Raw genomic sequence first — 14914 nt, 5'->3', positions numbered from 1 at the left:
ATTAAATGCAAATATCATTCCAATTGCACTTTTGAAACAAAAAAGTAAATGATAACATTGAAAATTAAGACTAAGTTAGAAATATTAAAACAAAATATTAAAAAAAAATAACAGTAAACATATAAACCTATCATTTATAAAAAATTACTTAAAGCATTTACGATACAGATGCTAGTTACTAATTAGGTTATTTAATATCCAATTATTTGATTCACCTAACACACTGTGTCCACACCCTGTTAAAGAAACAATGAGTAATTATTTAATTCCAATGCATTAATGAATGCCTCTGTGTTCTGAAATCATTAAAGATACAAATGACAACGAGATCCAAAGTTCATTGAAATCCACTTATGAACGCAACGTAATCTAACACTAAGCTCTTCATTGAGATATCAAATGATTTTTTTGCTTAATAACTCTTTTCATTATTATAGATTTTTATGCTTAACCGAATAAGGTGCGTAAACTGTTTCAATGTAATATGTGCTATGCAATAAAAAGAACATTTGAAGATAGTAATATTTTTTTACACGTAGTGGCCAAAGACCCGCGATGCCTCTGGGGATAGAGCGTCTGCCTTCCAATGTGACCCAGGATTGAATTCCAGCAATGTCTGGTTGATACGAATTCTCCCGGCTCGAAGCGATCACAATGCTGACGTAAAATATTCTCAGTTGTAAACAGATCATAGGTTAGAATTCCCTTACCATCAAGCTAACCGTGGGAGGTTTCCGTGGTTTTCCTTTTCATGTAAAGCAAATGTGTGTTTGTTTCACCAAAAAGCCCTCAAAGAAGAGTAGTTTGTCCTGATGCTTGATCCAGGTGTTCCCTTATCTTCTGAGTTTGGTTCAAATTACAAGGTCACGGAGTTAAACATTTACTGTCGTAAACTTAGAATTGGGTCGAGTGTTCAACGCCGGTTATAAAATAAAATAATGTTAAAAATAACGTGTCGTGTTAATGTTAAAAATAACGTAATGGTTAAAAATAACGTGTCGTGTTTGAAGCAACCTGAATTATGTTTGAAAAAATTTGGGATCCAAAAGGTCTTTTCTGGTGGATAATTGTAAAATTGTATGATCGGCTCACAAAAATGTATTTTTTCTTCACAAATTTGCCATACAAAGTGTTCCATGATTGCTGCTTTTGATCATATTTGCGTAAAATATTTATAAAAATAAAGAAAAAAAGCATTAGGGTTCTTTAATACTTAAATTATAAAATGAAAAGAAAAACATTATCAAAATCTAAAGAAACCTTATTGTAAAAAGTGGAATTAAAATTGAACATTAAAAAACAATTTGATTATTCAACAAAACTTAAAATTGCCTCTATCAATTTTCTTCGACTTTTTTTTTTTTTTTTTGGCAGTTAAATAGGCTTTTGATGCTTTACATCTCATTTTTCTTCGTTTTAAGGCAAAATTCTTCCCTCCTCGATTAATTATAAATTTGCCTCTTTTGTGTACTTAATTTTTAAAAGGATGTTAAAAGTTCATATAATAAAAAGTACATAAAATGGTGGGGATTAGAGAACACCCTTTATATAATTTTTAATCATTAATTTAAATTAATTTTATCAATGCTATCACATATCAAGCGTTTAGTTTATAATGTATCCCTTTTTTATTTTAAAATACTTCGAGTAGTTTTTAGCTATATCAATGAAGAAATGCTGTTATATTAATAAATAATGTAAAATTATTTATTAATTTATTCATATTTAGTAATTATATTATTTAAGACCAATTGTAAAATTACCTGTTAGAATTGTATTCCATAGAATTTTACCTAATTATAGATTTTAATAGATTTTGGCATTTTACATTAAATTTCCGAAATTTTTCTAATTTTATCCAAAAATAAATAAATAAATAAAATTAAAATAAAAACAACGCTTACAAATAGGATTTCTGGTTGAATAATTTTTCCAATATTTCAAATTTAAAAGCTTATAACTCATTATAAAATGTTCTCATTATTTCAGAATAATAAAATTGTCTCCTAAATTATTAGAAATATGTAAATATTTTGTATAAGATTAATTTGTAGTTAGTTAAATAATAACTTATTCATATTATAAATATTTAAAAATGTTTCTTACTATACTTGGTAAAAGCTTAGTCTACATTTATTATACTTTAAAAGCCTTTTACTTGATTATTTGTGTAGGATCGAGTTTTTCGTTTCAGGATCTTTTCTACTCTATTCTTTTCTTCTTTGTTATGTTGTTTATCTTTAACTGTTGTTTACAAAAATATCTCTCAAATCATTAAACATACATTGATTTTACTAGATGAATTTAAAAGTTAGTTAAAATACAGTTAATTCATACGATAAATGGCTTAAAAATATTTCTACTTTGCTCGGTTAAAGTTAAGTCTGCAGCATTTATTATACTTAAAAATCTCTTACTTGACTGTTTGTCTTGGATCGAATTTTTCATAATAGGATCTCTTCTACTTTCATTCTTTTCTTCTTTATTATGTTGTTTATTTCTGAAAAAATATTATTTTATTTAAATCATATGTAACAAACATAAAGTAATACATTAAAAAAATAAATGTACTATTAAAACATGCTCAAAAATAATAGCTTGTTAACACATTAATGGTATCACAAATCATGTACGAATTCATTTGCAAACCAGCAAGAATTGACTCATTACAAAACATTAAAAAATAAATGTCTGTGTTACTGGTTCATTTCAATGGTTCAACATAAGCACCATTATTTTATAGACCATTAATTTAATTTATGTTATTTTACGCCTTTGTAATCACGCACATGTGTGTGTCCTTAGCCAATTATCTTAAATTTCTAAAATCAATTTTTATTTCATTAATAATATATATATATATATATATATATATAAGNTATATATATATTTGCAGAAATAATCGTGTGGGCTGATGAAAAGATTATATCTTTTATTGTCCTATTTATTGTTTATCCTTTTTTTTCTTCCTTTTTTTCCCCTAGTTGTTTCCTATTTTTTTATTATTATTTTTCTTTTCCTCCCCTTTTTCCATATGTCTGTAATTTTCCTTTGTTTTATCTTCATTTTGAACTTATCTAATAAGTTCTGTTTGCTTGCAGCTTATGCGCAATAAATGAAACTTATTGTTTTTCTCAATTTTCGTGTTTTTTTTGTATTTATTTATTTTGTTGTATATATATATATATATGTGTGTGTGTGTGTATTTTTTTAAATTATATTTATTTTTATATTTTTATTTTTTTTTATTTTGCTTATCACTCTTTTTCGGAGAAGTCGGTGTATAACTATGGTTAACACCAACTACAGAGACTGCACGAAATTTAATATTTCTAAGGTTATTTGAAACCATCGTGTTTATTTATATTCGTTGTGCTTTTAAAACGTATTTTATAAAACTCAATAATTTAAAGTCGACGGTATTTGAAATAAAGAAAAAAGTTTTATGCTGGAAAACAAAATTAATGGAGAAATAGAACTATTTCGTTATGGGGTAGCGTAAAAAGTCGCCATTCTATTGTTGACGCCAATGATGCATAATTTTGATAATGAGCACCACTGCATCATGGTAATTAGTGCTGTTTGAATAGATCCTAAATATACTTTGATATAGGGCCAATGTAGAGTAAATTTGGTGGCGAGTACAGCTTCATCAATACTGTACAAGAAAGATAAGTACAGAAGTAAGCATCTTGACTGTGATAAATTTTAAATGTCATGAGTTGTCTTGAACAACAGCATTATTCCAGATGACACTGAATGCAGTAATTCGTTATTTTGATGGGATGATCTACTAAAAATGTGTTTCACTTAATCTAATATGTTAAAGCCTTCGAGAAGGATAAGGAATAGTCTATACATTACACAAAATAAAATTTGGAATTTGTGTGTGTCTGTCTGTGTGTCCATATAGAGAATTGCGGATATACCGTAAGCTCTAAAAATACGAGATTAAAAACGAATCTAGATGAGCAAAAATATAAACGGATTACGAATCCCGATTTTTTATATTTTTTTAAAATTATATTTCAAATTCAGGGACATTTAAAAAATTAAATTTTCTCATTGACTTAGTGTAAGCCAGTGTTTTAAAATATGCTATGCACGATTCACTTTTTTCAAACATTTTAAAGATAACTTATTAAAGCTCTAATCAGAAAAACTGTTTATTACTCTTCCTGTTATACTTGTCGTGAAAGGCAGAATTAATTGAGACTCAGTTCGCTTAAGCGAGTGTAAAAAATAAGCTAACTATTATTGATGTCAATGAGGTTTAATTGATTTTGATAGTAAATACTAAATGTCATAAAAAGGATATGAGTTAAAAAGAAAAATTAATGAAGAAAATTTTCTTATTCGTTACGGGGTACCGTCGACTTACTATTATTAACATCAATGACGCTAAATTTTGGTAAAGGGCAGTATTGGCCTTATATTAACAGGTGAAGTTTTGATAGATACCAAATGTACTCTTATATAGGTACAAAGTATTTTAAAGTATATTTGGTGCCGATTACAGATGCAGCAATACTGTACATTGTTATGATAGATTTATTATGTAGATAGATACGTACAGGAGAGAGTAGCTTGTCTGTTGGAATTTTAAATATCATGAGTCGCTTTATAATGAGTAGCTAGCGAAATATAATGAGAAGCATTATGCCAGATAATGCTGAATACTATTAGCCTTTATTTTGATGGGATGAACTACTAAAAATTTGCTTTGATTAATCTAATAATGCAAAGCAACGGAGAAAGTCAACAAATAATAATAAATAAAAATAAACCTTAGAATCATTTCAACTTTATTATTTGTGTCGATTTTTGTCTGAAATTTTTGTGCACGATTTTGTAGTGCTGTTCAGTACAGATTTATTGATGCGTTTTTTTCCCACCCTGTACGAAGAACGGGGAATTAAGCTAGTATATTATATATGTATATATATTATAAGAAATAGGGAAATAAAAATAATTATATGAGCCATATTTCATAAATAAATTACTTTTTTGAATTCTATGAATAAAAACCATGATTCACCCAAAAAATCTCAAAACCATAGCCTTAAGATTTGTTTTGGGCAAGAGTTAAAAAAAATATATTCGAGTTTTAAGACTCGTATAAGCGAAAGAAATTGTTATTTATACGTTGTTGGACCTTAACTTTTGAAATCCGGCATCAGAATACATTGCAGTATTAAATTCGGCTTCGACTCTAAAAAGAATCTTTTTCCGTGGCTTTGTTCGTTATTGTTCCCGTTTCCTGCCATTTCCGAAACCCATCTAAAGAATAAGAAGCACAAGAAAAGGAATAAAATGCTACATTTATTTTCTTATATTCAACCATCAAGTTTGATATTTGAAACATAGCATTTGACACAATATGAATTTTTTAAGAAAAAGCAGTCTTCGCATATGTGAGATGGAAAGCACATAAAATATAAATATATATATAAATTTTTATTTTAAATATAGTTAATGAATGAAAGACTTAAATTTAGAAGAATAATTTGTTTAAAGTTGGATATTTTATGGATTTTAGAAGAAAAAAAATTTATTTACTGGTAAAAATTTTGCGATGACAAGTTAGCTCTGTGGTGTAACATCTGAGGTGTAATTGTGAAGTGCTGGGATTCTAACTCTAATAGTGGCTTGAAGCACACTCAGCATCAAATTAATAGGTAACAGCAGCTTCAAATTAATAGGTAACAGCATCTTGAATATAAAAGCTGTCGGCGCTTAATTCTATTAAATTATCAAGACAGTTGTGCCCAGGGAACTTTAATAAGTTTTGCTTCTGTTTATTAAGGATGAATTAGTTGAAGATCTTCTAACCAACTAGGCTAACCAACTGGCATACTTTTATTTTAACTAAAATGCATCTTAAATTTCAATTTTGAACAGTTTTAAATGCATATTAAAGATTACATCTTTTGAACAGTTATCAATAAATATTTCAATGTATCAACAGTTTTCAATACATCGTAAATGTCACTTTTGAACAGTTTTACTAATTCAAAGACCTAATTTTTTAATCGAATTGCCTTGAATATTTTTGATACAATAAAAAGGAACTATGCATATCATCAGAAGTAACATTATTTTTTTATCAATGCGCAAAGTAAAAAATGGACCACCCTCCACATTTTTTAATCCTAATGATCGAATCCTCACGTTCTAGGATTCAATCTCAAATACAATAATTAATTAGTGAAGACGATATCATAAGTTACAAATTCAGACAAAAAAACGTACTTTCTCTGAATAACCATATCTTTCTTTCGACTGTATGTTTATCAATTATAAAATTCGTTTATCCAAAAATAAATAAACTTTAAGAAAATAATCTTTAATTTATTATATTTTATTATTAATAGTCGAATAAATTCGGAATTGTATGGTGCAAAAGTTTTTACATAATTTTAAAAGATATAATTTCACATGACAAAGTACAAAATATAAGCGAAATCGATCGAATAGCCCCTGAGAAATTGAATTTTAAAATAAGGCTTCTTTGAAATTCGATTTCTCAGCAACTATTCGACCAATTTCAAATTTTGTACTTTGCCATATAAATTTACATTCTTCAAAATAATGTAATAAATGCATACCTGACACTTCAAAAAATTTTCGACCATTAAGCAATAAAATTATATATATATTAACTGAAAGTGATATTTATTCATGGAATTATCTTTGGATAAACGAATGTAATAATTGTGTGTAAAAATTATTTAATTCGTTTAAAAAGTTCTCAAGATATGGTGAAATACGCAAAAAAATAAAATCAACATTAAAGTGTCGAAACTTAGGACTGCTCTCCTGAGCAAACTGTAAGGACCATATTTTGCAGATTGCTGCTACCCCTTAGACTTTGGGAGTCAGAAACCAGAATCTGTCGAAACAAAAGGCATGTTTATTCGGAGAAAATATGTTTTTGCGTCTGATTTAGTAACTTAAAAGATCGTCTGCGCTAATTAATTAGCCTATTTGAGATCACCCCCTAGAGTCAATAAGATTGTGTTCTAGAACGTGAAAATCCGATCATTAGATCAAAAGTTATTCAGGGGGTGGTCGATTTTTTAATTTTGCACACTGTACATTGCACTAAATATAAAAAAAAAAATGTTTTACTAACTTTTGATCTAGTGACCGAATTTCAAAATACTGAGATACTATCTTATTGACTTGATCAATTGTCTTTAAATATGCTAATAAATTTGTGCAAATGATAGTTTAGGTTACAATACCGGATGAAAAAAAAACATACTTTCTCTAAATAAACAAATATTTTTTTTGATACAATTGGAACTTTAAAATATGAAGGTGAGAATAATTGCAATTTGGAAAATGGTCCCATCAGTTTAGCAAGGAGAGTGATCTGAAATTTGGACCTTTAAATGATACCTTTTTTTTAAAAATTATTTTTACGTATTTCGTCACAACTTAAAATTTTTTTAAACGAATCAAAACATTTTTGCACTCAATTATAAAACTTTACACAGCAATAATTTTAGAAGTAAATAGTGTCGAATAATATTTTTTACCAAATTTTTGCTAATCAAGTTAATGATGGTCGGTAAAAAAATTTTGAATTATAAAACATGAGAGCTTTCGCAGAATTTTACAAAAGTTGATGTGATTTTAAATGACAAAATATAAATTCTGAAGGAAATAGTTTGCATAGTTTCTAAGTGGCATTTTCTTTTAAAATATTATTTTTTTGCGCACTGCAGGTGTCAATTATAATGAGTAAAAATATTGACATTTTTTTGAAACCCAACATTTAAACACGGCATCACATAAGTACGGATTCGAATTATATTCTAAGTTTTCAAACTCTCTGCAGCAGTTTCTTTTCCTTGACAGCCTAGGGTACAAAAGTGTTACCGGAATAACAACGCAAATATTTTGAGAAATAAATTTACAGCAACAATCAAGAATTAAAATACTCGAGAGTTATTCTCCGAATCAAGTATGTTCACGTACTAAATACATGGAAACAAAAGAAGAGAGAAAGAAAGATACCAATGCAAATAAAGATTGAGCAGAGATATTTAAAAATATGATCTTTCCTTAATAAGATAACTCGGGGGAAATTAAGTTAAGGGCAAATGTATGGGGGTATTACGTTATGGTGATTACTCGCTGAGGTTATGAGTCACGAAGGGTATATTATAAGAAAAGATGCGGCAATTGGAAGCACATAGAATATGAAGGATGAAAATGACAATTCAGGAAATGGAAGCCTTACGTTATAGCTCAGTATTGCCTTCCTTTTCTTCCTCCTCCATATTTATTGTCATAATGAGTCCAGCTTCCGAGAAAGTTAAATGAATACGTTTGGGTATTTCAAGTCTTTTCGGTAGCTCACTTTTGTGCAATTTTGTTCATCTAACTATTCTTTTACGCTAATTAAAAGAGGTTTAGGAAGTTTTTGAAATAGTTAAATAATTTTTGTAGAAGCTTGGGTTAATTGGTAAGGCAGTTATTATGCATTTGATATTTCTCTAGCTTAAGGGACCTTAGAAAGTTTATTTCTGGATGTATATTTTTTAAATTAATCTCAAAATATCGTAACAAATTTGATATGGTTAGAAATTATCTGAATAACTAATTAAAATTATATATTTCGTTAAAATATAATAATATATTATATTTCGTTAACATATATTTCGTCGCTATAATGTATTTCGTAAAAAATATTTTATACTATTTTAAACGAACATGCTAAAGATTTTAATATTTTTTATATAACTTTCACTGTTAAGTATTATGTTGAAATCTTTTATTAAAATTTATTAAAATAAATTANTATATATATATATATATATATATATTGTTATTATCATTATTATTATTTTCCTCAATGAATATTATTATTTTTCCTAGGTGCCTCATCAGTTAGTTTTGTCAATAACAACAATCGTATTTTGCTCAATACGGCATTTTTCAACAACATTTACGACGGTACTACGGTTAAATTTTGTTAATTCTGTTCTGTTTATCTTGAACAACTGTAGTCTGCTGTGTGTCGATTTCTGCATCATTGACTTTTCTTTAAAAAAACGTACAATTAAAGTACAATTGACAAACTTCAGTGATAATGTAGCATCTGGCTTTTCATTTGCACAAGCTTGCAATTATATGACATCGTTACATGGTATATATGACATGATACCGAATATCATAATATCGCGATAATTATTGACAACGATTAATGAGTTATGTTGTTAACGAATTTGATAATATCGCGATAATTATTGACAACGATTAATGATTTATGTTGTTAACGAATTTGATAATATCGCGATCATTATTGGCAATGATACATAATATATTACCAAATATAATGTTGCGATCAGTGTTAGCAGCGATCATTTTTGAATATACAGTAGAGTCCCGATTATCCGAGCCCCGTTTATCCGAGTTTCCGCTTTAACCGAGCTATCAAATACTTCAAGGATTTTTTTTGTTCTAGTTTATTTTTAAAAAAACCGCTGAAAAATAAATCTCAATTTTATCTCCCAAACACTCAGAAAAACAAAATCCAACAACTTGGTCTGATGAAATTATCGTTTATATCGTCAATAATGATAATGAATCTAGCGAAGATGATGAAGACAGTGATTATTAACATCAACATATAAAAATCTCTCATACAGATGGACTAAACGCTATCGAATGTACTATTGAATATATAGAACAACAAAACCAGCCTTCCTGTTATCCCTAAAAAAGGCGAAACATTACAGAAAAGCGCCAAAGTTACGTAGAACGAAAAACGATTAAGGACTTTTTTAAGTAAAAACTATTTAATTCTCGTAAAGTATGCCTTTTAAATGTTTTTAAGTAAGCTTTTTAATTATAACTAGGAGGCTCTACCCCCTGCTCGCTAACGCTCGCCAACCCCCGAGAATTGCTACGCAATCCTATGTGGTTCACGCCGTGAACCATGGCTCGCTGCGCTCGCTCGCCAATGAACACAATGTTCTAGCACAAAGACATAATATATTATCATCAAAGACATAGTATTTTATCATCAAAGACATAGTATTGTACTTATGTAGAAGAATTCTACCAATGTTCTTATTGGCTTTTAAAAAAGTATATTAGCTATTTAGATTGTACATGGTGAAAAAATCAAAACATTAGCTAAATAAGAAACATATTAGCAAAATAAATTATCAAATATTGCTTCACTAATATTCTGCATTTTAAAGCGTGAAAATTCAATGCATAAATAAACGCGAAATATAAAAAAATTCAATGCATTCAATACAAACACTTAAACGTTTTTTAGACGTTTAGGTAGCTCCCAGTAGAAAAATATCAATTCAACAGCGGCCTTTTAAAGCATTCTCACTTCAATTAATTAATTAATTCCTAATTGAGTTTAAATTAAATATTGTCATGTTTTTAGTGCATGAATCTGAATTGAACAACCTGATAATGCTCACTCTGGTTATTGTTATCTGGTTGCTCACTACGTGCTCTTGCGCGCCGAATCCAATCAATTAAAAATGAAAACTGTTGCCAGCGCGAGAAAAGAAATATCATCGGTTTTATTGATACATACATACATACATACGTACGTATTAGCGTTTTATATAATATAGATATGAATTGTATGTGGTATACTCGAATACTTTTTGTATTTCTTAAATATATTACATTTATACCTTCTCTTTTTCTTTCCGTTTTTATACTCTTCGCTTTAACCGAGTTTTTCAGTTATCCGAGTTTGCTTCGGTCCCCATTAACTCGGATAATCGGGACTCTACTGTAATATTATCGTGAGTGTTCATAAATTTTATTTGAGTAAAGATAATATTTCCTAATCTCGCTATCATTACTGGTAATGATATTTAAACTACTGAAAAGGATAATATCTTGGTTATTACTAGCAATGATAATTATAGAATGCGATATTATCGTGAATGTTGATCAATTTTATTTGAACAACGAAAAGATTTGCTAACCTAAATGAGTCACGATGTATCAGGAAATATTTTATTTAACAGTCGTTGAACAGCCGACCCGATTTTGAGTTTACGACTACCAATGTTCAGCTTCGTAGCCTTGTAATTTTGAATCTAATGCAGAAGACAAGGGAATTCCTGGATCAAGTATTGAGAGAAATTTTTCTTCGCAGAGGACTTCTTGTTGGAATTAACCCACATTTGCCTTACATGGAGAGGGAAATCATGAAACATCCCACGGTTAGCCTGTCGAAAAGAATCCATGGTCCGTCTACAAATGATGATATTCTAAGTCACAATTGCGGACGTTGCGAGCCGAGAGCAGAGTTCGTATCAAGAGGCCACCGCTGGGAGCAGAACGTTTCATATCCTGAGTTACCGAAGCTCATCTAGAAATAATGAAAATTCCTGAAGATATATCGCAAAGTTTAGTCCGGAATTATCAATTTTTCCAGATATATCGCAGTGTTAAAATTCCATATTACCCACGACGCCATGACAAGCATTTTGAAGACGACATTACTTCCGATAAATATAATAATAACCTAAATAAATTAATCCTCTCACCTACACACATGACATATTTACTAAATTATCTTGAAAAGATAAGCAAAACATTTACTCTTCACCAAGGGAAACGACTCGAACGAGAGTCAACTCCCGAAAATTTTGAATATACCTCCTTTTCTATATCAACTAAACTTTACTAGGATGGAAAATTCTTCCACGCGAATTCTCCCGATTCAAAGAGTGCCACATTAACCCCATGAGAAAGACACTCAAGATGAGAAAAGAGGCACAAAAGACACACCTCACTGATTCCGAAGCATCAGGCTGGTAAGGATCTTGACTGGCGACAGCTTTGGCGCACTTCTACTGCACCCAACCATCGGGATCAAACTTCTCTTATCGGGAGATCACAGTTGATTTAATTCCCAAAGTCTTTCCTTCAAGATCCGTGGAAAACTGTTTCAATGGTGCAACATTTGCTCCTTAAACACTCCGGAGAATTGCTGTGATGATCATCTTTATAAATTTTGGGGGCAGATAGCGTGATATGGGAAACAAAACTCAATTTACGTGGAAATCAGATCTGTTGTTCTTAAAGTGATTGGAATTAAATTTGTTATAAACTGTTTATAAACGTAATTCTGCAATGAAGCTTTCTGATTGTTTCACAGTGTATCGAAACAATAATGCTTGATTTAATTAAGGACATTCTTACATTTTCTTAAAAAATGTGGAAAATTTTCAGCTTTAAGTACATTAATTAATACTATCAATAAATATATTATTATTCCATAATTATGAGTTTATGCACCTACTGTCAACAATGAAGCTAATTTTTATGAATATTGAACTTAATATCAGGAACATTGTATGTCGTGTTTATAAATTATTACTTTAATGGCGAGGGAACAGGAAATTTTGATATGATTCTCAGATTTTCACTTTTTAAATTGAACTGAATGGTGAGAAAAGCTTGGGCAGAATAGATTTATTAATTGGGAGTAACCATTAATAATTTACAAATTTATGTGTAAAAGCTTACTTCGCATTAATAAACGAAGTTTGGATGAATACGGATTAAGTATTCTAAAATCAAAAGGTGGCTGTACATACAATGTGGAAAATATGACTTCAATTTAGTTAGAGAAAAAATAAAAAAATTTGGTCTACAAAATGTTTACTTTTTATTGGAAATTTAAAACTTCTTATACACTGTTAAAAAAAACTTTTTTAATCAATAAACAAGATTTTTAAAAAAATGTTTCGATAAGCATTTTTCATTTTTCAAAAAATATATATAAAAATAAAATAATAGTTTAAAATATACCTTACGTTTAACTACAATTGCAAAATTTTAGATAAATCGTTTAAATAAAAGAGTTAGACAAAAATGGACAAGTAGATAAAACCGAAGTTAACCAAATAATCAGTTATCAGAAATCGCATGAAACTAGTTGCAGACAGATGCAACTACGACTTATTTGGAGAAGAATGAAAATAAAGTAGGTTGTTTGTTTAAAGACGTTTTTGAAAATTTGATTAAAAAAGTTAGAATTTTTAATCAGTAAATTTAGTTCTGCATTTTCCAATTGCTTGAAGATTTATTTTGGGAAAATTCAACATTTGATTTCACCTCTTCTGATCGATTGTTTTTTATCTATTAAACAGTCCTTACATATTGTAACAATGTTAAATCTATTTTTCCTCTAAACGCCGCTGCCTAATAAAAATGATCCTTTTCCTGTTGAGCTCAACCAGATAGGTATATTCCACAATGTTTTAACTCATGATCTGCAAAACCACTTATAATATTTACGTCACAAAATTTCTCGAAAGTAGAATACCGTGTCTCAACTGGAAATGGTGGTCACATGAAGCCTGTAATATGGCAGAAAAAATGAGCAAAGTTTTTATTGTATTTTCTGTTCTTAAATCTGATAAATTAACTTAATTTATAAGAAATTCTGAAAAATATTTCTCATGTCCCTTGAATTTTTTTAGCCTTTATATATTTCTCAGTGGAGGGTCATAACATTAATTTGTTATTATCGACAAATATTTCAATAAGATGTCATTTCTATTTATACCTGGTTTTATGTGACCAAGTCGGATACAATCAAGTTATATCATACTTCACAGAGTTTCTTAGGAAAGCAATGCAAACCTAATGAACCCGATTTTGAGCAACTTTTCATTATTAATTAAAATATCCAATAGCAAAAATTTGGAAATCAATACAAATGTAAGTAACTTTTTACGTCATCTTGAAAGGTCAAGTGAAATAGCTTCATTACAATGAATAAAAATAAAGATTAGGAATAACTTTGGTAATTTTTATTATCGCTTCTATTTCAAAATAAGTTTGAAGTTGATGTTGAGATGAAAAAGCTTCCCTATCTTTTAATTCTTTGACTTCTTTTAAAATGCAAAAATGTTTGAAAACATCTTAGCTTTTGTACACTACTCATGGGCAAATGTGTATGAAACATTCCCAGTAAAATTGTCTCATTCCTTTTGAATAATATGATAAGAAATAAGTTTGTTAAATAGGAAAGTATCTCAGAATTTAATTTAAAATTTTGTCAAACCTAATGTTATAAAAATTAATATTGTAATTTTAAATTTTCAGTAATTTCTATAATATTCAAAACTAAAGAAAATTAAGAAAATGTAATAAGAATTTTTTGTAAAAAAACTGTTTCGAAACTTCATTATTATGTAACAGTAGCTTGCTCGAAAAACGCATTTAAATTCAACACCAGCTTTGTTTAATTAGTAAAATAATTTAAGGTTTTGAAAACAAATCCATGCTGGACATTATCTGTGTTGTTTTAACTCAATTATAATCTTGTTATACTGCTGAAATAATTCTGTAAACTTGAATTAACTTGTTTTATTTTATTTCTCTATATTAACCATAGCAAATGTTTTGGATAAATTAACATGTAAATGTTTAATGACCTTGCAATTTTACCTTATGTTCTAAACTACTCTCATGATTTAAAGCATTGTGTGTAAACGTGCTCTATGATAGAAGAACAGTTTGTATACAATCCTTGGTGACAAGTAGGGTTAAATTATTATATCAACCAAACTCGGAAATACCCAGAGTGTTAAATTAGGCGACAGGTGCGTATTCCTAAGACACTTCTCATCGAGTAGCAACTAGTCAACCTTTGCTGCACCAATTAAGTTCACTCCAATGCGCAAAGTCGTTTATCAGACTATCACAGTTGATTAAATTTCGGCTCTGTTTACTTAAAGCCCTCAGCCACACAGAAGGTCTACTCCACGGGCTCTTGGGGAATTTGCTTCGCTTTGCAACCATTTATAAGGGTGTTGCTTTCCATCCTAGAGAATGTTGTTTCATTTTATTGGTCGAAGAGTCTCTCTCACCATAACTAGATCCTTGGATCTTATGAGAA

The 14914-nt window shown here is 29.1% G+C and overlaps 1 protein-coding gene across 1 annotated transcript in view; it reads right to left on the bottom strand.

The window, feature by feature from the left end:
* LOC107442001 (inactive tyrosine-protein kinase transmembrane receptor ROR1) overlaps positions 1 to 14914 on the bottom strand; it is a 232347-nt gene that overhangs the window by 107567 nt on the left and 109866 nt on the right. Inside the window, exon 3 of the mRNA XM_071185519.1 lies at positions 2418 to 2500. Coding sequence (XP_071041620.1) covers positions 2418 to 2500 — 83 coding nt within the window. The remainder of the gene's footprint in view (positions 1 to 2417; positions 2501 to 14914) is intronic.

The sequence above is a fragment of the Parasteatoda tepidariorum genome, chromosome 1, assembly GCF_043381705.1.
Source record: "Parasteatoda tepidariorum isolate YZ-2023 chromosome 1, CAS_Ptep_4.0, whole genome shotgun sequence".
NCBI classification, from domain to species: Eukaryota; Metazoa; Arthropoda; class Arachnida; order Araneae; family Theridiidae; genus Parasteatoda; species Parasteatoda tepidariorum.
This window is presented reverse-complemented; position numbering and strand designations above follow the sequence as displayed.